General features: G+C 39.6%; 1 protein-coding gene across 1 annotated transcript in view; it reads right to left on the bottom strand.

Moving 5' to 3' along the window:
- Positions 1-24,301, bottom strand: part of LOC146711743 (inactive phospholipase C-like protein 2) — a 70,205-nt gene extending 45,904 nt beyond the window's left edge. Inside the window, exon 1 of the mRNA XM_085454705.1 lies at positions 23,504-24,301. Within this exon, the coding sequence (XP_085310831.1) occupies positions 23,504-23,806 (303 nt within the window). The 5' untranslated portion in view covers positions 23,807-24,301. The remainder of the gene's footprint in view (positions 1-23,503) is intronic.
- Positions 24,302-25,739: the final 1,438 nt, after the last annotated feature.

Genomic DNA, 25,739 nt, shown 5'->3' with positions numbered 1-25,739 from the left:
TACAGTATTTGCTATATATGCAGTTGCCAGTTTCAGTGTGCATTATTAAATTAAGACATTGCTGTAAATATTAATGCTGTTATGTAACAGTTTAGTGATCACCTTACTTGTTTCTGTGCATGAGCTCATACCTACATTTTATTAATTACTGTGCTTCATTTGGGGAGGTTATGTTGATTGTTTACTGATCAGTTGTCATACAGTTCCTTCACGGTTGCTGCCGGTAAAAACTTCAAAAGGTCAGCTCCACAACGTCAACATTTATTGTTAGTGTGTTTACTTAAATATGCAACTCTAATATATATGTGTAGATTCATATAAATGAATGTAGTCCAAATATTATAAACTGGCAACTTGATGTAGCCTAAGAACAAGCCACTATGTACTGTGTACTATGCTGCACTGCATACAAAGTGGTATCTTTCTGTTTATACAGCATTTTTCCTACATTTCATTCATCTGAAATGTAGTCAGAGATGTACAATGAGGTTAATAGGGTGTCTAAGTTGCTTAGCAACTCAGTGATGTCTTTCAGTTGTTAATTTACACTCAAAGCCACAAGAAGAAGGAACCGCTATGATCCGACACAAATGGGCAGGAAGAGGAAATACATAAACAAATTGCCAATAAAATATTCTCAAAAAAAAAAAAAAGAAACACTGCTCAGTGTATACGTCTTCACAATTTACCATAATTGTCCAAGTTCCATATTATATATACTTAAAATATAGAGGGGTTAATGACACAGAAATTCTACTGGCAACTATAAAATGCATGTGCCATGCCAAAATGATTAGCCCTGAAGTGTCACATAACTAATTCTACTCATCAAAGCAGTTGTAGGTGTTGAGCATCGACGGAACCGAAGCTGGAGCCCAACTCATCTCGAGTAAGAGATGACAAGACGGGCTGCTCTGCACCACTCGCTGAGCCTTGTGTATCGAGTTCAGGAGCTATGCAGAGGCGTCCTGAAGGACGCCGATCTCGGTGTGTACTGCCAGTTCACGAGGAAAACAATGGACACAGAGAAATGAGTCATTTTTTTTTTAGTTTTGTTCAAACTGAGTGAAAATCCAGTGAGGAATCAATACATAGGTTGACTGAAGGGTTAGAGAACGTAGGTGAAGCTGTGGGTGTTTGCTTATGCGTTTTCTAGCCGAGTGGTTAAGGGCAGAAAGCACAAATGGGACACAGGTTGAGCTTTATTTCTGAAGCAGAGTTACCAAAAGAAAAAACAAAAACACAGATGAAATCACAGCATTGTCTCAGTTTTTCAGCATTCTTTTCAGTTTGCATGCAAAAACATTTATCACACGAGACATCAATCATCAATAAAAAGATAAGAGGAAAGGAGTGATGCAGAGCTGTTTTTAGAAGAGTTCAATGGCAGCAAGGAGCTGCCATGAGTGCTTCTCCCTCTGGCTTTTTCTCTTTCCCTTTAGGTGCTGAGTCAGCATGATGCAAGCATGCAAATCACTCGTCTGACCCAAGCCTGCAAAATATCACATCAGTTGCCTTGAGGCATGCAAATTTTTACTGGTCACTGTCCTTTCAATTCAGTCTCAGCTGTCTGTTACAGGCTCTTTTCAAGCAGCTGCGGACGCACACACTCGATCCAGCATCCCCCGTGCCTCCAAAATAAAGCCAGACAGGGACAGACAACATTTTATGAGGCATTACCTCACAGATGTCTTGGTTTCTCTTTGCCCCCCCCCTCTCTCTCTCACTCAAAAACATTCATGCAAAATTACAGCCAAGTTGACACTTTTTCTAGCTGAATGCTCAACTTTCAGCTTCTGCTTTTTAAAGTGAAGAGAAAACATTTTCCAGCTATACATCCTCTTTCGCTTTGTCATGCTCTCAAACCAGACAAAGTTGTGATTCTTGAAATAAATAAACAAAAAGCTCACATGGAGACTTCAGGATGATCAAGCCAGTGTGACAGCTGACGTCGTTCATGTTTAACACTCAGACTTGTGCATATTTAGCTCATTTGTCATTTTTTACAAGCCACTGCAGCACATTTTTAACTTTGAATGTTCAAATTATCATGCTTATGTAACAATTACATAATTTCACTTGTAATTTGCGGTACAACTATCTATATATTGGCACCGATTAATATATCTATCGTATTATTAAAAAAAAATCTGAATCTGAAATAAAGCAGAACCAGCACCTTGAGTCCTTATGATGGTGTTTATCAACTGAATGAGAAGGAAACTGGGAAATATCAGTTCATACAGAACAGATTATCAAAACTGTATAATAACAATAAATTACACCCACTAAAACCACAATACAGTAAATAAATACACAGTTTCTGCCTTCTTAGCTTTAATTTTCCCACTTCAATTAAACACAACATTGCATGTTTGATTAAATTCCCTTCTTCTTTGTCTAAAAAATGTGAGTTGCCCTGCTCGTATGTGCAGCTGAAGGCTTCACAAAGGCTACAAGTGTCACCCTGGGCTTTTTAAAAAACAAAATTCCACAGATATCACAAATCTACAGCCTGATTGATGCACTTTAATCAGCAGAAAGAATTCTGATGAATAACTAAGTGGAAAATCACTGGTTAAATGAGTCAGTGGCACTGCAAGGCTCCCTTCATGGCAAGAAAAAAAAAAGGATCAAATTTGAGAGGAAAATTATGAGACACACAATGGATGCTTGACCAGAGGCATGAAATTAGGTGTCTCCTCCATTAAGCATCTTGCAAACATGAAGAAATGTTGAGATATGCAGGAGGAGAATATTTCTCATTGATATGCAAGCAGTGCATCTCTCAAAAGCAGGCTAGACTATTGAATAATTCTGACCTTCATGTACTGTGTGGCTTACAAGTCACTTTCACACATTCACGCACACACAAACGTTACATAACAGCAATTCCCCGTCAGTCTCAGAAGCACTTTTTAAAACGTTTATTTTAAATCATTAAAATCAGAACATTATCGAAACAATATATAACACACTACTTTTTGTTAGCTATTACCCAGCATAGAGAAATGACGCAAAATTATGGCTATTAAACATGCTAAACAAAAAATTGAAGATGTGGTTTGAAAACAGACTTTCTTCAGATCATGCTCCGCTAAAATTATCTGGATTTGAGTTTCTGAGGACGTTTGTCCATCATAGGAAATTAGCAGAAGAGCTGCCAAATAAGAATTCTCAGGAACTCTTTGGAATCAGATACAGCAATCAGCAAAATGCCTTTAATAAGGCACCCCAACCGGTCGCAGCAGATGGCCCCGCCCCTCCCTGAGCCTGGTTCTGCCGGAGGTTTCTTCCTGTTAGAGCTGGGCGATATGAGATTTTTTCATGTCACGATATGTTTTTTTCATTTCAGGCGATAACGATATCTATCACGATATAAGCCAAATAACTATATTTGTAAGATTTAAATGTGCCGTTGCTCACAAGTAAAATGTGAAATAATCAGCAGCTTGTTTTTATTTAAATATTTATTTCCCATAATAAGTTCAACAGGGTAGATGTACTTAAGGAACATGAGACTTTTTCAGATAAATAAAGGCAAATATTGCAAACTACACAAAAGGCAGCCGCTAAAGCGTTTAAGTTTCAAAATAGAACAAACAAAACAGACTAACTTGTCAATTCCACTTAGAAACAAAATATTAATTCTAAAAATAAATCTTAGTTTGTGTTACAGAAGAACAGACAAAACTGACTAACTTTTGTCAATATCAAATAAACTGAGAACTAAAAGGAAATTCTCAATCTCTCCTTGTTGTATAGCTTAGCTTTTCAAACAGTTTTAACAGTTACTTTAGTCTGACAAAAGCCGAATGACGAATTAGCGCTTCCAGTCAGAGACTGAGGCTACGTCCACACGTACACGGGTATTTTTGAAAACGGAGATTTTCCGTTTTCGTTTTAAAAAATAATCCCGTCCACACATAAAGGCAGAAATGAAGGAAAACGCTGCTATGAACATGCCAAAGCAGCAGGTGGCGCTAGATTCCTAACCGTGCAGAAACGTTGGCCAATCAGAAGTCTAGAAGCCTCGGTGGGAAAAAGTAAACAAAGCTGGGGCATAGAAGCAGAACCGAGTCGTATGTGTGGACGGACAGTAACTGTGTGTATATGTAAGCATTTAAACACTGCAGAGAGTAGAATTAACAGTATTGTAGAAATTCATTTCACCGAAACAATAACGTGGCGCACAGTGTGACGCATGGACCAGTTTATTGTATTTCCAGACTTGCTTTCGGCACAATTTACAGTGCACGCTACTCTGTTTTTTGTCAGACTTGAAATAGCCGAAATACCTTCACACTACGGAGCTTCTATGGCTCTTCCGTTCGACAATCTCTCCGGCATTGGAACCATCATCTGTTTTCTCTTCGGTCACGCTCGGTTGATTTTTCTAGTAGGCACACTCATTTCCTCCATTACCCGCTGGCTGCTTCCCAAACAAACACACGTGCGGCTTGGCACTTGTGCTGTACGTAACAAGTCACGCGACGTGACGCTGCGGCTGTGATTGGTTCGGCTCTGCGCTACTTAATTTGGATTGGCTGACCTTTTTTTTTTTTTTTTTTTTTTTTTTTGAGGACAAGAGCGGCGAGGTCTATCGCGATAGCTTAATTTCTCTATCGAGTAAAAGTTATATCGCGATACATATCGTTATCGTTCTATCGCCCAGCTCTACTTCCTGTTAAAAAGTTTTTTCTTCCCAGTCGCCAAAGTGCTTGCTCATAGGGGGTCATATGATTGTTGGGTTTTTTTCTCTGTATGTATTATTGTAGGGTCTACCTTACAATATAAAGTGCCTTGAGGCAACTGTTGTTGGGATTTGGCGCTATATAAATAAAATTGAATTGAATTGAATTGAACAAATGTTATTTCTGGTTATAGTATGGGAGGTCCTACACATGATAAAAAAAATGGCTTTGGAATAAGTCTGCCCTTTCTGATTGTCCTTCTAGCATTACGCTTTTAATACCGGAACAAACTAGTTCTACGGCGGCGAAGGCAATTACTCTTTGCTTTGGACATCTATTAACCTCAAGACTTCCAGGACAATATTACGTAACTGTTTAAACAAAAAAACTAAAAAAATCTGTTGAGATTTTCTACCAACAGCACAAAGGGATTTGTTGCTCTAAAAGTTGCATCTTTCTTTTTATGGTGAATCTGCCACCCACCATTATCACTATAAACTTGACAGCATGGCAGCGAGGACATCAGAAAAAAGAGTGCACGAGTAAATTTTAAGCTGTTGCACAGCCTTGTGCATTTCCATTTCCAGTACAAAGATGGATGATCTAAATGGCAGTCAGCTCTCCAGTTCCTTGTTTATTGTGTCATTTCTGGGTACCACATTGATTCTCTTTTCATTTTGGCTGTCTCTTTTTAAACAAAAATATATATTTCATGCCAACGTAAAATATGTCACGTTTATTGCCTGATGCAGTGGCACGCCCAGACAAGTAATTTCACCTCACCAAACCCATGCGTGTTAGGGTAATTGGCCAATCTAAATTGGCCATGTGTGTGCATGTGAGGCCATCCGTCTCTGTGTTAGCACTGCGATAGACTGGAAACCTGTTATCCTATAACATCTGGATAGGAACCAGACCCCCCACTGTTACCCTGAAATGGATAAGCAGAAGAGGATGGATAGATGGATGTTGTCATACTTAAACACGCTAATGCATAGGGAGTTTAGTTATTTGTTTTTGCATACAAATGTGCCTATTATGAAACATTAAATATGAAGTGCACCCCATTAAAACAGAATATAATTCACACAGTGTCACAGCGACTCTTTTATTTAGCTAGAAGCCAGGGCCCAGTAGGCGTGCATGGCAATTCACGTCTCCGGAACTGCAGGGATATACTTTACTTTATGGCCCCAGTCAATAACACATTTCCACTGTGCGAGCATTTTTTTTTTTTTTCAATTTACTCGCAGTCAACAGCTCCATCAATAAGAGATGTAGCAATCACCCTGACAGCACAAGCATGCAAATGCCTCCACATACATGACAGGTATCACACAAGTCAGGGGAGACAAACACAGTGGCAGATCTACGTTGGCAATCACAAGTCCTGTCTGTCAGAAATCAATACTTAATGTCGGGGAGGAGGCTGTTGATGTGCTTGGTGCAGGCTAGGCTGGTAGATGCTTATTACTGATAGTCGGCTGCCAGATTCCTATATCACCTATGCAACATTGACTCTGGGAAATGTGATCTTCTTTCTTCTCCTTCTCTATTTCTCTCTTTTCTGGCAGTGAGTTTAGACACAGGTGGGAGGGGCTGAGCAGCAGAACAGGGAGGAGCAGCATGTACTCCTACAAGGACAAACTTCTGCGTAGAAAGGAAAGGATTTAACAACGTTAGCAAGCAATGCACGTGTACGCGCGGCCGAGTGTACGCTTCTGCTTGTGATCCGATGTTGGTCTGGATGTGCAGTTTGGCCTTTGCCAAATCATCAGTGTGCTTTATAAACTAACATTTGTACAGATCACTGCCATTAGATTTCCTGCTAATCTAATGGCCAGCAAGATTTAGCTAAGCACAGCATCAGCGTTGCCTCTCCACCGCTAATTTCTTCTCCTGTTCCTTCCTATTTGCATTCCACCACCATTTAACTGAATACCTCTCTGTCTTGTAAACAACCGCACTCCTGCCAGTTTTCACTGTCAATCTCCATCTACTCCTGTACTACCAGCATTTTTCTCTCATCCCCTGAATTTGCTTGTTTTTATTTTCTTCATTTCTGGAACATAAAAATACATCACACTTTTTTTCCCTTGTGCAGCAACACTTTTAAATAATGCTGTTTTTTCCCTTCAGCTGCATTTATTGCCAGACCTCCTTTTCTCATTCTTTCATCTGCACACTTTAGCTCCCCTCACTCAGCTCCGACTGTGATAGCAGGTAGCTCGATTGTGGTGCCATTGTGTGGGTTGTATGAGTCTTTTAAGGCAGTTCTCACGCACACACACTGCGAATCTATTGGTCTCTAGAGACTGGTGTGTATGTGGTAGTTAGGAAAGAGGCTGCACCACAAGGGGTAGCACCATGAATGCTTCTTCCACAGCATAAACAACACAACACACACACACACACACACACACACACACACACCACATTTCACCCTCCTCACAAGCACAAACAGTGTAAACAAAGAGGAAATGTCCACCTGTTTCCATTTGCTATTTATGTAATGCCTGAGGGAGTTTCGTTAGCATGAGGTGTTTGTTAATACAGCATCAATACTAATTACCTGAGGTGACTCGATTACCGACAACCTAGATGTATCTGCTCTGTTTACCGCATTCAAAAGTTTCCTTGAATGTTTCTCAGAACTCAAATTTTAGTTGTGGCCTTTGCTCATCTGCAGGCGCTCATGTTTTGGCAGTCAAAACTTGAGTTGATAGTAATTTTAATGTGTACCTGGAGCAGTAGGACATTTTCCATTTGCGTTAGCATTTAGTTCGTACTTGAGGCAGAAAAATATATCGGCTGGCCAATGTTATCGGCCAGTGTTAGCCATTTATCAGAATACTGATATTGGCTAATCATTTTAATTTATTGGTCACTAAATGAAAATTTCAAAAGCATAGAAGAGACATGAGAAACAATCTTTAGCCATCCACCAATGGATGTATCTTCTCACAATAAATAGATTATTTTTAATCAGCACTGTCATATTCACCTAGTAAGGACTCATAAACTATACATAGCAACATGTTAGAACAAAAATCTGTTTTACTTGCCTGAAAGAAAGAAAAAAAAACATCCAAAGAAGCAGATTGCAGAGTTGCAAAGTTAAGTTAATGTAGTTATTGTTAAACCGCAGTGAGATGATGTTAAATTATACTTCTACTTACATTTTCCAGGTAAAACACCACCTAGGATACTTTTCCTCTTACCTTTGACTTCTGGTGTTTATGGTTGGCAGAGGTGAGGGAGGGGTAATAAAGTAAAAATACTTTACAAAGTTATACAGAAGTACAGTAACAAAGTAAAAAATATTTTGTTACTGTACTTCTGTATATATATATGTGTGTGTGTGTGTGTGTGTGTGTGTGTGTGTGTGTGTGTGTGTGTGTGTGTGTGTGTTAACTAGATGGTACACCCATTTTTTTTTACTTTTGTTTACTTGTGTTTTTATAGGTTGTGTCTCACTTTATGTTCCTTATTAAAACAATATATATTTTTGTTTGTGGTAAATTCTAAAAAAAAAAAAAAAGATTAATTATTTAAACTCAAACTTCATGCTAACTTTATACTGTCTAGTATAAACAGCATACTGTTCATGTAGAGAATGGAAATCAGCAAAGATAGCAGGTGAAATATTGGGTTATATCCTGTTGAATTCGGTTGTGTAAACCCACAAAGAGCAGTAAATGTCAGAGGAGCAGCAGCATCAGCACAGGTCAGACAAACACATCCTGAACACACAGAAAACCTACTGAAGCTCACAATAGAAATTACTGTTATTTTGTTTCACCATGCTGAGCCACTACAACCAATCAGGGCTCTTCCACCTGCCAAATCTCACTTTAAACCCTGACTGTTTGCATACGGAGGCAAAGTAAAATAAGTTTGTAATCTCATGTGTTAATATTGCTCTTACATTAATATAGGTTCAGTTAGTAAAAGTATAACATGTCTGCTTCACTGTTTAACAAAAAAAAGCATGCTAACCTTGCAACTCTGGACAAGATATAAATGTCCACATTTCCATCAACTACTTGGATTGCCTTGAATAGAAAATGAATAGATTAATTATTAAGTAATCAGTAAGCAATTGACTTTAACAAAAAAAGGCAAGACAGTCATTCAGGTCAATGCAGAAATACACTAGACTCCAAAAGCTGGGTATCCCAAAATTCAAATAACTCATAAAAACACAAAGGGGGGAATCAACAGACACGGTAACACAGACTAGGTAGAAGACGATAATTAGGGGATTTGAATCAATTGCATATGTTAGTAATCTCACAGATAAAGACAATCAATTGCATTGAGACAGCAGGGGGAGTAAAACTAACTGCAAGACAAAACATATAAAAGTAAAATAACTGAAAATCAGGAAACGCAGACACGTGAATAAACGTAACATTTGGGGGGAAACGATGATGGAACTGACTAAATTCCGTTAATACAAACTAGAACTAAAGCAAAAAACTCTGAAAATTGAGTAAATAAATTTTGAAACCTAAACTTTAAAGAAAGCTAAGAATTGAATATCAAACTCCAAAAAATTAGAATCACCCATATACTTAATATAATTAAATATGCCATTATAGCTCATCCATCCAGATCAACTAGAACTAGTTTTCACATCAATTTGAACACACACACACACACACACACACACACACACATGCAAATGATCCCTGTGAGTAAGGACCTCAGTCTATGGCACACAGCTACACTGTTTTGTAGTCGTATTACAATTCATTTCAAGTTGGCGCTCTAAATCTGATGAACACAACCGTGAGCCTCTTCAGGAAGATAGTATCCGTCCGGTACCCACACAAACAGCATTTTACTTTTTTGTTAAGTCAAACTTCTCATAAATTACAGATAACGCCCACGCTATACTCAGGTTAAATGAGGACAGAGAGGCAGAAGGAGGAGGAACACCCTTGTGACTTCACTGAAGCATGTACATGCAAAATGTATGCTCTCATATCTTCACTCTCTCCGTTCATCTGTGTTTCACTTCCCTGCCTCTCTCTGCATCCTCCCGCTTCGTGACTGGGCTGTTGGGAGAAGACTGTTCAGGTTTAGTGCCAACTGAAGGTGCTAATGGCCTATAGCTGTAGAACACACAGTGCCTTCTCCTTTGGTCTAGTCCTCTGTTCATCCTCCTTTTCATACTCCATCTTTGCTCTTTTCCTCTCCTCTGTTGAACAGCATTCACCAGAGATGTCTGAACATTGATCGGTATGCTATTCCCCCACTTCTTGTTCAACGCAGGCCATTTGACATTCAGAACATCCAGAAGAAAAGGAACATTTCAAATCAAACCTCTTTTTTTGTCCAGCCTATTTCTCCTAGCCAAGCTCAAATTAACATCAGTGTGAGATTTTGACAATATTCTCAGACTTCTTCCATTAAGCTCCTGAGAAATTTCTTTCCTCTCATCTCAGCCTGACCCTAATGTCTTAAATTGCTTTATTTGTCTGAAACAATCAGCTTCTGAGATATAAGACTACCATTCAAAAGAAAAATTCACTGGCTTTTAAGTGAGTTTGCACAAGATCAGAAATTTGTCTCAGTGATCAATTTCAAGTCTTTTTATTGCATGCTTTTATTGTGTTTACACACTTATGTGCCAACTAAACAGGAAGAACTATAATATAATCATTCCCCCTGGCCTATTTCTAAAAAAATGAAACAAAATTGATTTAAATTGATTGGATTCAATATTCAGTGTGAGACCAATAAACCCACAGTGACTATGTCACTTAATTATCTAATTACACCCATTTAAAACGACTGTAAAGTAGGTAGAACATTGCTTCTACAAGGTTGATACCTTATTAACAATGTAATAATTTCAAATAAAACACATACACTACTGTAGGTAATCTAGGATCTCAAAGCTTTTCCCACCACTTCCACTAAAAAGAAGTCACTAATGAAGTTAGTGCAAAGATTATTTACTTTTGTGTCCATATTGATTAACATGATTAACCCTCAGAGTAATCAATGCAACACTTGATTGGGAAAATTGACATCGATTGTTGTATTCCCTGTTTCCAGTATATTCCCGTAGAATGTCCTACTCTCCTTCTAAAGTTAGGATACGCAGTCAAATTAAATCAAGTTCAGCTGGATGTGGATGCATTTAAATCCATTTTAAAAAACTGAGATGTAATTGAGATCCTTATGTTTATTTTTGGCCCGCGCTGCGTGCCACCCACACCTCCCAGCACCTGCAACTCACTGGCAATCAGATCTACACACTGACCTTAATTCTCCCTGATTACTAAACAGGCTTCCGTGTTGCATGAGTGTCTGACCTTTTTACACAATCGCACACTCAAAGTTACACTGACTCATGGCTTTGCATCCACTCCTTGAGTGCAATCATATGGCGACACCGACACACAAGCTTACAAATGAAACTGTATTCCAGACAGTCGAGCTGTTTTTTTCCCTCCAATTTCTTTAAACTGCCTCAATTTTAGAAAAAAAAAGGAAAGAAAAAGCCAATGACAACAAGCGCTCCTTTCACACAACTTGTCAAGGCAGTTGACATCTGGGTCACACTGTGCTGAATTTGTACTCAATGCCATTGCGTAATGTCAGATTCCAATTAGGCTGAACAGAACAGGCCAGTCATAGTAAGTAAGAAGGTAAATGCATAAAAAGGCCATCTAGGTAGTAGGAACTCAATAAAGGGCCATTATTGCACATGCTTCCCTCCTTTAATAATAAATTGCATATATTTATCAGTTTCCAAATTAATTACTTTAGTTTCAAAGTATGGAACTGCAGTTGTAAGAAGGTGCAATAATCCTTCATGGGAATGCATTCAAGGAAATCTGACATTTCATTACTTTTAACTTTCCTTTCTGACTGTCTGCCTGCCTGTTTTGGTCAAAACCAACAGCAAACTGTTCAATGTTGATTTCCCTGCCATCATTTTCAAACAACCACCTCATACGTAAATTATTTTTTTTAGGAATGTCAGAGCTCAGAATGTCCAATAACAGACCACCCAGCATAGTTTTCAAACATTTCCTGCTCACAACTGCTTTACTCAAGTGACAACCAAGAAGCCAAAAACATGGAGCCAGCATGTTGCCTGCAATGTATTACTCTGGCATGTTTGAAGTTTATGAAAGCAGATTTTTTGGTCTGTACTGGTGCAAACACTCATGGCGGCTAGTTTTGAAGACTGGACATCCATCTTACAGTAACTTGTTAAATAGAAGAAAGGTTTAGAGAACTGGTTGGCTAAACCACAGGAATTCAGGGCATTTCAATACACATTTTGTTGCTATGCACAGACTTTTATCACCCATTTCCCAGCTAATCGTTCCTCTTACTGTAATAGAAAAAGGTGTTTGCTCCTTGCTGATAGGCTCAACTGGAGCTGCAGCAGTCAAAGAAGCAAAAATAAACACAAGGTGGTGGATATACTATTCCTGCTACTTGAGCATTTAGCCAGTGTCAGCAGTCACACCATGCATCAATCATATGGTTTAAGACACACAGGCAGATTGTGGTCTAGAACCTGTTTCTTTCCATTTCCTGTCCCTTAAAGCAGCAGTTAGCAGAGTTCATTAATATTTTTAAGTGGTTCAAAAAATTGAATAACAACTCTAAGAACCACTATGTATTATGATGCAGAGACGTGAATTTAGTTGCTAAGTAGCACCCGAACCATTTTGGGCCTAAAGACAGAATAGTTAGTCATGTTCGCAACCAGTCTTTCCCCAGTCCAACATTAGAAAAGTAAGAAGTAAGTAAGAAGTTGTTTTCCTTTTTAAACAGTCTATGATTCAGAGCTCTTGTCAATCATGCTGAAGTAAAGCAAAAACAGCTAAAGAACAGGCTGGGCAGAAGACAACACAGAAGGCTGGGGGTTGCTTTTAGGCTGAGCAGGGACCAATTCAATTCAGTTTTATTTATGTCGTGCCAACTCACAACAACAGTCTCCTCAAGGCACTTTATATCTAAAGGTAAAGACCCTGTAACAGGGGTCTCGAAGTCCACTCCTCGAGGGCCGGTGTCCTGAAACTTTTCCATGTGTCCCTGTTGCAAAACACCTGAATAAGATTAGTAGGTCATGAGCAAGAGAAGAGATTTTGATTGCATGCTGAAGTGGAAACCCCTAACCCTACTCAAGTAAATTTAAGTAAATGTAAGTGTTTGGAAAAAATATACTTTTATTGCACTGTGTTCATTCACTCATGAGCTGCTGTAACATGAATCAATTGGCTGAACTGCCACCTCAGCATGCAGTCAAGTTCTATAGTCTTGCTAATGACCTACTAATTGTATTCAGGTGTGTTGCAACAGGGACACATGGAAAAGTTTCCGGACAGTGGCCTTCGAGGACTGGAGTTCGAGACCTCTGCCCTACAATAATACAGAGAAACCCTAACACTCAGACAACCCCCAACGAGCAAGAACCTGGTGAAGGAAAGGAAAGGAAAAACTTCCTTTTAACAAAAACAAACCTCCTGAATCTGAAGTCTGAATCTGCCGGAGGGCAACCGATTAGGAGTGAGGGTAGAGGAAACAGGACTAAACACAAATGAGGACTGGTGTATAAACCACCACCGGTTAAAAGAGTTGAGTGAAGAAGAAGTGAAGAAAACCACTGTTCCTCTGTCAAAGTTTTGCTTCCTGGCAGACTGTTTCTAATGTCATCAAGCAAAGTCTAGATGCCTGGTCCTTACAGCAAGCCATTACTCTATTTGTTATCCATCAGATCAACGTGCAGGTTGGTTGTTGGATAAATTTCCGCTGTTGATGTATTCTAGACTGATTCAAGGATCCTCCAAGTCAGTATTAAAACACAAATATCAGTACATGATGATGAATGAGCCTTCACTATGTCAACACGGCTTAACAGATAGAACAGCGACCCCTGTGACAACCTCTTATTCTACAAATTGCGCTGTTAAATATGAATTCTATCTTTTCATTTCAAGAAAACCGACTCTCTCTCATTTGCTTTCAGGTTGTGCCTCTTCTCCTTCCTCCCTCTCCGTCTATTATTTTCCCAGCTCCAGGAAGAGCTCACTGCATAGTATCATATTTCACACTGTAAAGTCCAGATCTATGTCTCTCATGAACCCTACACATGCAATGAAAAGAACACACATATAATCCTTTACTCCAAAGTCACAGCAAAGCCCTATCTGTTCTCTAGTCACACACAAACTGTGTACTTTTAGAGAAAATATAAATATACAAACCGATGCACAGTACATTCAGCAGCTTTGGGAAGGCAGACCAGAAGTCCATTGCAAATAGAAAGCTATTGCAAGACACCCCTGAGCTTAGTCTGCCAATCCTAAAATTTGTCAATAACTACCAGTACATATATATAGTGCACACATATAATACAATACTGCAGACATTTAGTGGACAGGTGATGTAAAGAACAGATAAACAGAACTGGAAACACAAAAACACAGTTGTGCAATGCAAAAGAGCCATTTATATATGCATATGCATTGAAATTATTAATGTGCATGTGTGTGCATGTGTGTGCGTGTGTGTGCGCGTGTCTTCAGAGCATCAGTGGAATGTTTGAGTCACATGTCTGTGCTTGCACTGTAACCTGCAGAAAGACACCCTGGGGCAATACATACTAGGTCACAGAAAGCATCACTGAGGACACAGCGGCACAAGACACAGATACTTTTACATCTTTAAAATAAACCAGGCATATGGTCTAAGCAGCATCTGCACAAGATTTCAAACAAACAGCAGAATTACTGGGAGTTAAGATCTTGCTTTAAAAGTTTGAGGTAAATTTGATTCCAACTCATGTTCCGTTTGTGTAGGTGATGCAGTTAAAGAATGACTGGGCAGACACAGCAACTCTGGCAAATTCCACAAACCATCAGATGCACAAATGAGAAGGCTTAAACTAAGCACTTCCTGGATGAAATGAGACACAAAGACACAAACAAAAATTCCCAGAAAGGGTCAATAATTGAATCACACAACAAGACAATTAAATTCTATATCATATCTCTTCCCATTTATATGAACATTAAGCTCTTATACTTAATTCCCTGTTCATATGTAATCTGTGCCAGAGAAAGAGAAAAATGGGACCATCTGTGAATCCTTGGCAAACTCTCTGTACTAGTGGCTATCATCAGCCACAACGGTAAGAAAGCATAAAGCATAGCTGAGCTGACAACAGGCCTTTAGATTCTAGCCAATACTGTTTATGAGCCTCGGTGCTGTGCTGCTTCAATCACTAACCATAAAGTCCAAAAGCTTAAATGTGTAATTGAACACTGACAGAGTTCCAGTAGTTAGATTCATAATAGTGAGTACAACAGTTGCACAGTTAGTAGACAGGAACCTGATCATGCAAGTTTTTACCACCCAAAAGAGCGCTGAGTCTTGTTTTCAGTATCAGTTTTGCATAATGCTTTGGGCAATTTGAATAATGCTTTTGCAATGCATTGCACTGGTTTTGTTTTGTTTTTTAAAAGCATAGCAAAAAGTGAAGGGAGCTTGGTATTGTGCACACAATGATTTTCACACAATTAGGTTTGCGGTTATACAGTACTCTGCGCTGATTACCTGAAGTTGGCATCTTGACAAGCACAATGCTCAATGTGAAGGCTGAAAATTTCATATAACTCTGTGTATTAAGCTGCGGTTCTAAATAAGACTGAGTGAAGAGTCAGCCTACAAGCATCATCTGAATGATCATTTAAAGGAGCATCAATTTTAGAGACAGTAATTTTCGTCAAGCTAATCATTGCTGCTGTTTGTCATTTCTACTGGACATTTAATGTCTTTAATGTTTTGCTAAGCAAACACAATTATTAATAAAGTCTCTAATAGAATAAGCATTAAACTTGAAATTGTCTGATGAATGATTAAAAATCTAAACAACAAAGACTACAAAGATATTTTTGGTCTACCTGGCAGGTTTTGTTACTTTGTGTTGAACATGCATTTCAGTCAGCAGCAGAAAGAAGTATTGAAATTTACACCCTGAAACCACAAATATTTGACTGAAAGCCAAAAACCGATTATAAAATACAGTAATTTCACGATGCATCTATCAACAGAGATGTAAAAACAAAGCAAGCTCCTCTTCTCATCTAAGAAGCAGAAAAATGCACTTGTGCAGTCCAGCTTTCAGTGTGAATTACATAAGATCAGTCCCACGATTATGAAAGGTGTAAATATGCTGAGGTTTAAGGTTGGCTAGGTCTTGACATGGTGAGCGCCTCGAAGCGGAAACATAAAACACACATAAAAAAATTAATAAATAAATATCTAGCAAAGTGGGTACACAGAAATCGAGTACACGAGTATCCATGCTGACAAGAAGAAAGAAATACTGAAACCAGAGAGCATGGTTAAGCTACAGGTCTCTTTAAACCAATCAGTGTTCATAGCTGTAGAAACTTGGCGACAGTAAACATGATGCAGGACAGCGCTGGATACCGATAGCTGTATATGCTGATGAGACAGGCTGGAGTGGAGACAAGCCTCATACACTTCTTTTTTTAACCCTAAAGTTCTAAAGAGTTCAGCAACAGAAGCAAGTGCTAACTGGTTCATTCATGGAAATCCACATGAATGAATTAAATACACAAATAAAGGCGGGGGGGGGGGACACCGTGGTGCAGCGGTCAGCACCACAGCTCTTTCTTCATAGCAAGAAGGACCTGGGTTTGAACCCAGTCTGTTTGTATGTTCTTCCAGTGTCTTGTGGGTTTTCTCCTGGCACTCCAGCTTCCTCCCACAGTCCAAAGACATGCATGGGGTTAAGTTAATTGATCGTTCTAAATTGGCTGTCAGTTTGACTGGTTGCCTTTCTATATGCCTTAGTTTTGCAACAGATTGGCAACCTGTCCAGGGTGTACCCTGCTCTTACACTATGACAGCCAGGATAGGCTCAGAACAGTAAACTCATTTATGCATTTATGCTGGACTTCGCTTGATGACATTAGAGCCTCATTTATGTATAGTAGTCTAAAAGGTGTATTTCAGTGTTGTCAAATACATGACCTTATTCTGTTGTAAAATATGACAACAAAAGTGCAGCAGTACATTCTTTTTTTCCCTGTAGGGGAATTACTGTTGCCAGCAGTTACTTTGAAAGTTACTTTGAAAAAGTAATGAATTATAGTTACTAGTTACTTCTTCAAAAAAGTAACTGACTTAGTAACTGAGTTACAATATTCTAAAAGTAATTAATTACTTGAAAAGTAACTATTGCATTACTTTAAAAAAACGTTTAACCCTCTGGGGTCCAGGGTATAACTGGCCATTTTTAACTACTTTTGATTTTCCCTCAACATTTTACCTTTAAAAACTATTTTAAAGGTAAAAACTACTATATGATAATTTATGGCAAAGGGGTGGGATTAAATAAGTGTTTACTTCTTCCCACCGCGTTTCCTTGTTAGTAACTGTAACGGCGTTGTAACGATAGGAATAGCAATTAGTTAGATTACTCGTTACTGAAAAAAGTAACGCCGTTAGTAACGCAGTTACTTGTAACGCCGTTCTTCCCATCACTGGTTGCCGGTAATATTGACTTTAAGCTTTACTAATATCTTTAACATAAACATAAAACTAGCTCTGATATGCTTTCATGTAAATCCACCCAGAAGGTCAGACGGTCAGATGCTGACTCGCTTTCTTCCTCCAGCAAATCTCTGGTCTTATCTTACAATATTAACTTTCTCTCATCTTATTGTATTCTCACAGAAAGATGTGGCTGAAAGTTCAGTCTTTTGTCGCATACAACTGTTAGAAATTTCCATATCCCTCACATCATTCCCTCTACTGTTCAGGTTCTCCTCATGTTCAAATTTCAGTCTCAGAGATAAGTCTTCCTGACCACCCTGGCATGGCTTGTCTGCAGAAGACGATGAATAAATGATGCAAACGTGAAGACAGAGCTCTCTATCTGACAGACCAAACCTAAGAATGACGGAGTCAATAAAAGAAATGAAAAAACTGATTTTAATATGTGTTAGCATTAGCCTTCTTTTCTCCTCTTGTGTTTCTGTGTAAGTGTGTGTCTGTGCACACGGGCACCTATGTGCATATGTGATCATGGTAACACGTGATCCTGATCACCATACTAAAGGGATTTCATATTCCTATCCATTTGTACTCAATAGTTATTACTGCCTCATTTATTATCAGCCACAACAGCTTGACTGGTTCCAGTTGGAATGATCCAATCCAAAAGAATTGTAAACCTCCCAATCCTTTGTTCCTTTTATCAATGCTGGCATGTTTTTCTGACAGTTGCACAATGGAACAGTAACAGTAAAATAAGCCTTATGACAGTAGAGCATTTGTACCGACAGCGAAGCTTTTGCTTTGAGGTTTTTCCTTCTTTATTTCTACAGCATGTACAGATTCAAAGATAACAAACAGTTCTGCTCGTACCAAAAACCTGCATCAAAAACTAGCATGTTTTTTTCCACACAGAACTCTTAAGTGGGAATCAGTGAGGGGACCAGTCAATATTCTTACTAATAAACAGAACTAATTATGCAATTGGCATTAAAAAGAACGCATCATCCGTCCGATACATTCATGGTTTGAAACATGCAGCTTTTGTATTTTGCAAAGGATTGCAAATTGTTTCATCATTCACAGAAAGTACTCTTGAGGAGGCACTGTTACATTCACTTTCTGTCTTACTGTATATTGACAGAAAAAAAAACATGTGATGAGAGGAAGTGGCATGAAGGCAGTAAACGCATGCAAAAGCAAAGCCTGATGGAGATGGTGCAGTTCTCACAGACATTATCTTTCAAACCTCTCATCCCCTAGCTCAGATAAACCTGGGGATGATCAGATGACATATCTGACCATTATTCAACCTTACAACCACTCTACAGAAGAGCCAAGACCATACCAGACTCTACTAAAGTGTATGTCCAAACCAATGCCCTGCCTGGATTGTTTCAGCCGCAGATTTTCTCTGGCATGAGTACCACATTGACATAGACAACCTGCCTATCCTCTGATGACATCACTGTTGTGCACATCCCTCAAGGGTCATCAAGATAAGCCATCACCTCAAGCACTCCCTGACGGTGTCCAATCAAATCACTTGTTCTCGTTTGATCTCTTTGCAATTTGACACATGGGTAATTGGGGTTATAGTTAAAATCGGTATCCTTCAAGGGAATAAACCAGGACAAAGGATTAGGAGGCACCTTTGCTCCACGCACATGAATGGCCAAAAGTTCAAGAGAAACTTGACTGGTTCGTGAGACCTTTTAACAATTTTTAAAGAAGCTGCTATAAAAATCTCCAAATCTTTGTTAGAACTGTATTTAGAAATTTGCCTAGTCATCAAAAATAACCTGGATAAGTTTGATCTGTTTCTTGAAAGCGTTTATAACCAAGCTTCAAAAACTCCAATAAAGACAGTGGCTCAAATATATCAAATTTCCCCATTGACCAGATCAAACGTACTGGCATTTAAAGCGCTTTAGACTCCAAGCTACTTTTTACCACACATTCACACAGCGCTTTATTCTCTGCACTTTAAGCGCTTTATCTACCTCACATCCACAACCAATTTAGAGTCACCACCTCAAAGTCAAAAGACCTTCTTGCTGGGAGGCACCATTGCTAACCACTATGACACCATGCTGCACTTATGCTGCTTGTCCTTTCTATACTTTATGACGCAAGTCAGCTTCAAGGGAGGAAAGTGTTTTGTTATGCCTATCAAATATGCTTAAAATAGCAAGTCAAAAACTTAAAACGCACATAATTCTACACTCTAAAATCACTGTTGTTCAATAACTGGATATGGGTGATTGTGAGCTTGTTCTCGTTTCTTGTTGGTGAGTGACCTTTACAAAACTGTTTATGATTTACCTCCCCGTTTGATGCTAAGTTGCGGTTTCACATACAATAAAGCCTATTCGAGATGTTTGTATTTCGCAGATTGCTGCTTTTAGAACACGAGCCAAGAGAGCGAACGATGACTCAGCAGCCCCAGACGTCTGTAATCACCGCTTCACATCTTCTGGTGCCTCTTTTTCAACGCAGTGCAGATGTCTGCCTTCCAAAAATATCCAGGCGTTTAGTACAAGTTGCTGCTGCAGGACACATGGGAATTACTTATGCTCTTTGAAATCCATGAACAGACACACATTTTACCTAAACTTGAGTTATCTGTACCCATATTCCCTTTAAATTAAGTTTCTGGAGAAAGCTATTATTTTTCATAAAGCCTGTGATGGGAGTAGTGATGCATAAACAGGTTCTTATTCCAATTCTCATTTTCATCATCTCAGATGATCCCTCTATATGTAATCAGTGTTATTAGTTCAGGCTTGTACTGAGTTGTCCTCAGCCCTGGAAAGGATCAGACAAAGCTCACATTAGTGAAACAATAGCCAGACTCAGAGGCAGAGATTTAAGACACTGTCCTCATACGCAAAATATCCCCTACAGCTATGTTTCTATCCAGGTGTTCGACATGTTTTAAATTTTACTGGAATAATACAAACCAGAAGGTCTGTCTTCGAAGAATTCTGTTATTCTGTTCTCGTAAAAAGTAAGGAAGCATGTGTGAAGTCGGTATACTGAAAAATATAATCAAACTGCAAGAATCCTCCAGAAATAATTCAAATAAGGAGATTCAAATTAAAATAACAGTTCATGTCATGGTGACCATTCCTAATTAATCATACAAAACCCCTGTGGCATGAACTAGGACTGCTCCCTCATCAACCTTGGAGCGTTATGAAATCCACTGATATCTGCCTGGTCAGCTTTAACACTGATACCACACAGGTCATCTGGCTGAGACAAGGGAAGGATGCCCTGAATTTGTTATCGAGACCAGGGGTAGTCAAACGCAGTAATAAACTGCTCTTTCTATTTATATGATAAATAAGTGGAGGGCTATGACCTTGAGATTGAAAGGAACATTTCAGCGCTGAGGATTATTTGGCATTATTTGGCAGAACGCTTTTCTCTAACAGAGGCAAGAGTGCCAAAAATCTTGTCTTTCTTGGTTTTAACCCAGAGAATATTTTGTCCTTCAGATAAAAGAAAAAAACATTCTCAACATCTATCTTTAAATTGCATGAGCTGCATGCAAATTTGTAAATTACTTGATGTCTCATCTCAGATTATTTGAACATAGCATTTACCTGCCCCTATCTTCATCCAGGACATTCACTTTACTCAGTGGATTAATCCCCTCGCAAGGTCAGGCTCTTTTAAAGTATTCTATTGCATTCTGGAGGTGGGGAGGGGTACACTGAGTCATTTTGACTCAAATCTATTACATGAGATCAATGAAAAGTTGAAGTGATGTCCTGCCTCTCGTGGCAAAAGAGAAAAGAGGTGAAAGGGTGAGATGTTCTTATGCATGTACAACTGATAACAGTGTGACCCATATTGATTTTTATTTTCTGTTGAAGTGGGTTTATATCATTTATGTCTGTGCTTTCCTAATAAATTAGAACCTGACTTTACAGGTCAAAATGCTTTACCTTGCCTGTACTCGCCTGAAAAAAACCCATCTAGAATGCATAAAGATGAGTGGAACAATATGCTAAATGTACTGTATATTATGTTGACTTGCAAGAATATCCGCCTTACATGCTTCGTAAAACACTGGTTGCTGCTTCACTAGCTGCGCTAGTTGTCAGTCCCCTCCACCCTGCAGCCAGGCTGGAGCCGGCCTTGCAGCTGTCCACAATCCAGCATTACATAACAAGGCTGCATCACCAAACACCCCCCACCTACCCACCTCCCCAGCCACTTTGCAGTCTCTCCACCACGAAAATGTCACCCCGCTGAGGAAATTAGAAGAGGACAAACATGCAAACTCCTTCCTTCCAAGATTTGCATACCGAGGGCCAAGTTAATGTTCCGATGCAATGCTGGAATAGCTTGTTTGCTTCCTGATTCCCATGCACCCACAACTCCTTCACCTTTTAGATCTTGGCTTAAACAGACATGCAGTAAACTGCTGAAAAGCAGTCATGTGCGCTGAAGCTACACAGAAACCAACTGCATAGAATGGTTGATCTATTTTCCCGCCATGCCCCACTTGACCAGTGTTTACTTTATTGTTATCTTATTAGTGGAGTGCATCGTTCTAGCACCGACCAGAGAAATTAAACCCTACTTGGATGCACGATGAAGATTAGAAAGTAACATTTCAAGATATGAATGTCTGTCGACGAATATCTACACGTTCTTCTACATGTCAAGACAAGCAACTGTAACAATATTTGATGTATCATAGTAAGCTTATAGAGCAGAGGACTTTTCTAAACTTAACACTGTACCACGTAACGTGTAACATAAAAAAGGGAATTCAAACTATGCCCAGTTTGTAGTTTCCTTGTGTTTTTATCAGTCTGGCCTTCTTTTCGCTCCAAAATTCTATCTTATGTACCTTCTACTCTATTTCACCAAGGACATGCATGATGCAGTCAAGCGCACACAGACATCCAACAGGAAAAAGCGCCTCAGACACATCAGTGCACCTCTCAGAAGAGACCATACTGCATCACATAGGTATCACTTGTAACTAAGTAACACTCTGATGATAAGCGTTTTCCACAGATAATTCAGGATATTCAAATATCTACTGTATTTTTTTTTTCTTTTTTTGTTGATTCCAATCAGCCATCAGCCTTGAAAGTTTAAAACACACAACCTGAGGTTTGAGATCATATTTTGTTTGTGACAAATATGTATGTTTTTTAAGGAATGTAAACTGCAGACTGGCTCCTTTATAGCTATTTTACTGGCACTATAAATGGAATTTGCAGTGGATTTTACATCTGAAAGTTCATAGATGTGTGTGCCTATGTGTTTGTTTGAAGGTCTGAATGAGAGTATTTTGTGTCTGTTCACATTCAGGGGAAATCCAATAATGGGGGGTAACAAATAACCTGCCTGCATGCTGTCAGTTGCTATGCAAGCTGAGTCTGATATGACAGACTGCAACTCTCCAGTGTGTCCCACCTCCATAATACTTCTATATCCACCAGAGACCCCATGGTGATCTGTCGCGCTAACAGACTGCAACAAGGCAGATATTATGCAGTAGCCTACTAAAAGCATGTAGAGTCACATTATATATAACATGAGGAAACTTGCCACTTTGACAGTGCAGGTTTGTGGAAGACAAGTTAATTAACCTCTAGTAATGGGAGCACTAATTAGGGTTGCGCGCCATTAAAAACATTAGAATGACACTATCCATTACTGAAGGAGCTATAAGAAGAAATGCGCATGCCCCGGCCAACGATCTAAATTTATATTGTGGGAAAAAAGTTTCAAAGGACACCAAATTCTACACACCATCAGTCCGACTTACTTTCACTTCCACATTTCTTACCCCTGTAACAAATTCCAATTTAGATACAACCTAAGGATAACTAATATTATTATAATATGGACCTTTACGGTAACCTAATATCAGGTTTTCAAAGTGACTGAAAGTGTCTCGACTGGTTTGACACTAAGCAGGAAAATCCACACATGAAAAACAAAATAAAGATGTTCTATGGAAACCTTAACGAACTTTTCGGCTTTATTCCCATAAGGCTATGAATTTTGACATTATGCCAAAGTTCTACGGGGCGCTGCAAAACTGAAAGCTGCTTAATTCTCATTTTTTATGGGGCATTTACGGAAACTCTGGAAGTCCGCACACACATTTTTACTGCCTGCCTTGCTTTACAGCTGTAGCACCGCCACTTTGCAAATTCTCCTTGTGTCACCTTGAGGATCGGTGACAATGAGAATAAGTGATCGCCAACCTTCATGATGCCGCAAGGTGTGTTTCCAGCTCCCTGACTTCTCTCCGCTGAATTATCACGGCTGCCACTCCCGATCCTTGGACTGCCGTGGTCCCTGTACCGTCCATTGGTGTAAACTCCCTCCGCCCCGTACCCCTGAGCGGCGGCCGACACCTCCAAGTACGTCCGGGTACCGGTCGGAGGTAGAGTGGCCGCATCGCCGGTGATCCCCGCAGCGTTGGTCGCGCCCTGAGCTGGCGGGGCGCTGAGGGCAGGATCCAATAAATGTCCCGACACCCCATCTGAAGCGTGTACCCCTGCCATGATCCGCCGGTGTTACAGCAGAGCCCTCCCCGCCACAATGTAAAAACAACCCATTTTCTCAAACCACGGTGGACTTGCTGTCATCCGGGCGGCTCGTCTCCTTCACCGAATTACCGAGGCTGGTCCATCATCGGAGCGCACGGCAGCGTTGGTACTCGAGAGCCAGGCCGGTCAGACTGAACTGTCCTGGTGAAATAACAAGCAGACGGTGCACCCCACACGCGCGACGTCTCCCGCTTCGCTTTCTGGAAGCGCGTGCTCATAAAAAAAATGGAAATACAGACTTAAGATCGGGGTTTGAGGATGTCGCTCCTGTTTATCGCTTGCAGTTTCGTCTCCTTGCTCTGAAAAAAATCTGTTTCTCTCACCACGTCCGCTTCTCTAGACTCTGCGCGCATCGCCTCGTGCCAGCAACACTTTTGCAGTGCTTGCAAACTGGAGGAGATCTTCCCCTCTCAGGCATCCGCGGGACAAATTCAAGAACGTGAGAGCGCACTCGCATAAACGCGTGCGCACACGGACAAGTACGTGCACCACTCCATCAGTGTCGCGTGCGCAATCACGGCTCGATTCCTTGACGTGCACGCGCAGAGTCACTAAGCTTTGAAGCAAGCTCACCACGTTTGTGTGAGTGTTTTGGAATTTGGGATGAGCATTTTAACATTTCTACAGTTTTAATGTCTCAGCAGACATTTTTGTCAAAATAAGCGCTCGTAACTAACTCACAAACTCTCTCTGCCAAGCAGGCTGCAGTCTCCACCAGAGGACGCTCCAGGAAGCCTATTAAAGAATCCAGAAACATGGAACATGGAATAAAATGAAACATGGAAATAATACATAAAAATGTAAAAAAAATAATACATAAAAATGTAAAAAAAAAATAATCTTAAAAAAGCTTAAAACTACTATTTAAAATACAGCGATTTACTCTAGCTCATTTTAGTGAAGATACACTTTATGAATTTCTTTATCAGTACCCATATGGTTTATTGCAAAATCCAATAGAAAAAAGAAAATACACCAACTTTTGAGGTCAAAAATAAATAAAAATTCATTTAAACAACATCAAACGTGGTCAAAACTTTAAAACAAACGAATCTAGTGAGAAAGGAGTGGGTGTTTTATAAAAAATTAATACCTGGGCCCTTGAGCCCACACTGTACTGGGGGATTTCACTTACATGATTTGGTCCACTGGTTCCCACAGAGGGTAGGGTCACCGCTGATGAATACCAGTTCTTCTGGGTGATCTTTTTAACCCTATGATGAAACATTTCTGTCCTGATGTGAATGCACTCATTCAGATGACACACAGAGATACTGAATGGTTGGGTTGAATATAGAGATTGTATAAATCGCAAGTTCCACCATAATAATCAAAACACCAAATAAGGGGAATATCTTTTAGAAGAATAATGTTCAATCAGCAGCATGCAGCAGGGATCCGGAGACTTATAAAATCAATACCCCAGGCACACACTGAAGCTGTGCAGGCAGGATGCTGTGGCTCAACATCTTAAATACTGTGTAACTTATCCCTTGGCATTATATGGTGCCAAAATTTCATCATCTGTTAATTTCCTGAGGTGGTGCAGACTGGAGCATACAGGTCAGTCCTGCAGCAGAAACTGTATGATAATGACCAGATCTAGCCTCAGAAACACAGCGTCCTATAATTTCCTGGGTGGTTTTTGGATATTCAGGGCAATAAAGTACATTTCCACATTTATGTACTTATTGTAGTTTAAATTAGTATGCTTATGATGTGCATATGTACACTGTTTAATTATTTCATGGTTTGCAGTTAAAGCTAATGCCAGAACTCTTGCTCTTTTTTAATGTCATATTATCACTCTTCATCTAGCATGCAAGGATGACCTTCCCAACTCTCCCTTTTCTACTTATGCACTAATTTAGGGATAATCAGCAGGAAC

This window comes from Copadichromis virginalis, linkage group LG4 (genome assembly GCF_057382275.1).
Source record: "Copadichromis virginalis isolate Kocher_CV1m ecotype Utaka linkage group LG4, C_Virginalis_male_GT1.1, whole genome shotgun sequence".
In the NCBI taxonomy this organism is placed as follows: Eukaryota; Metazoa; Chordata; class Actinopteri; order Cichliformes; family Cichlidae; genus Copadichromis; species Copadichromis virginalis.
Note: the sequence above shows the minus strand (reverse complement) of the source record. Positions and strands in the feature narration are given on the sequence as shown.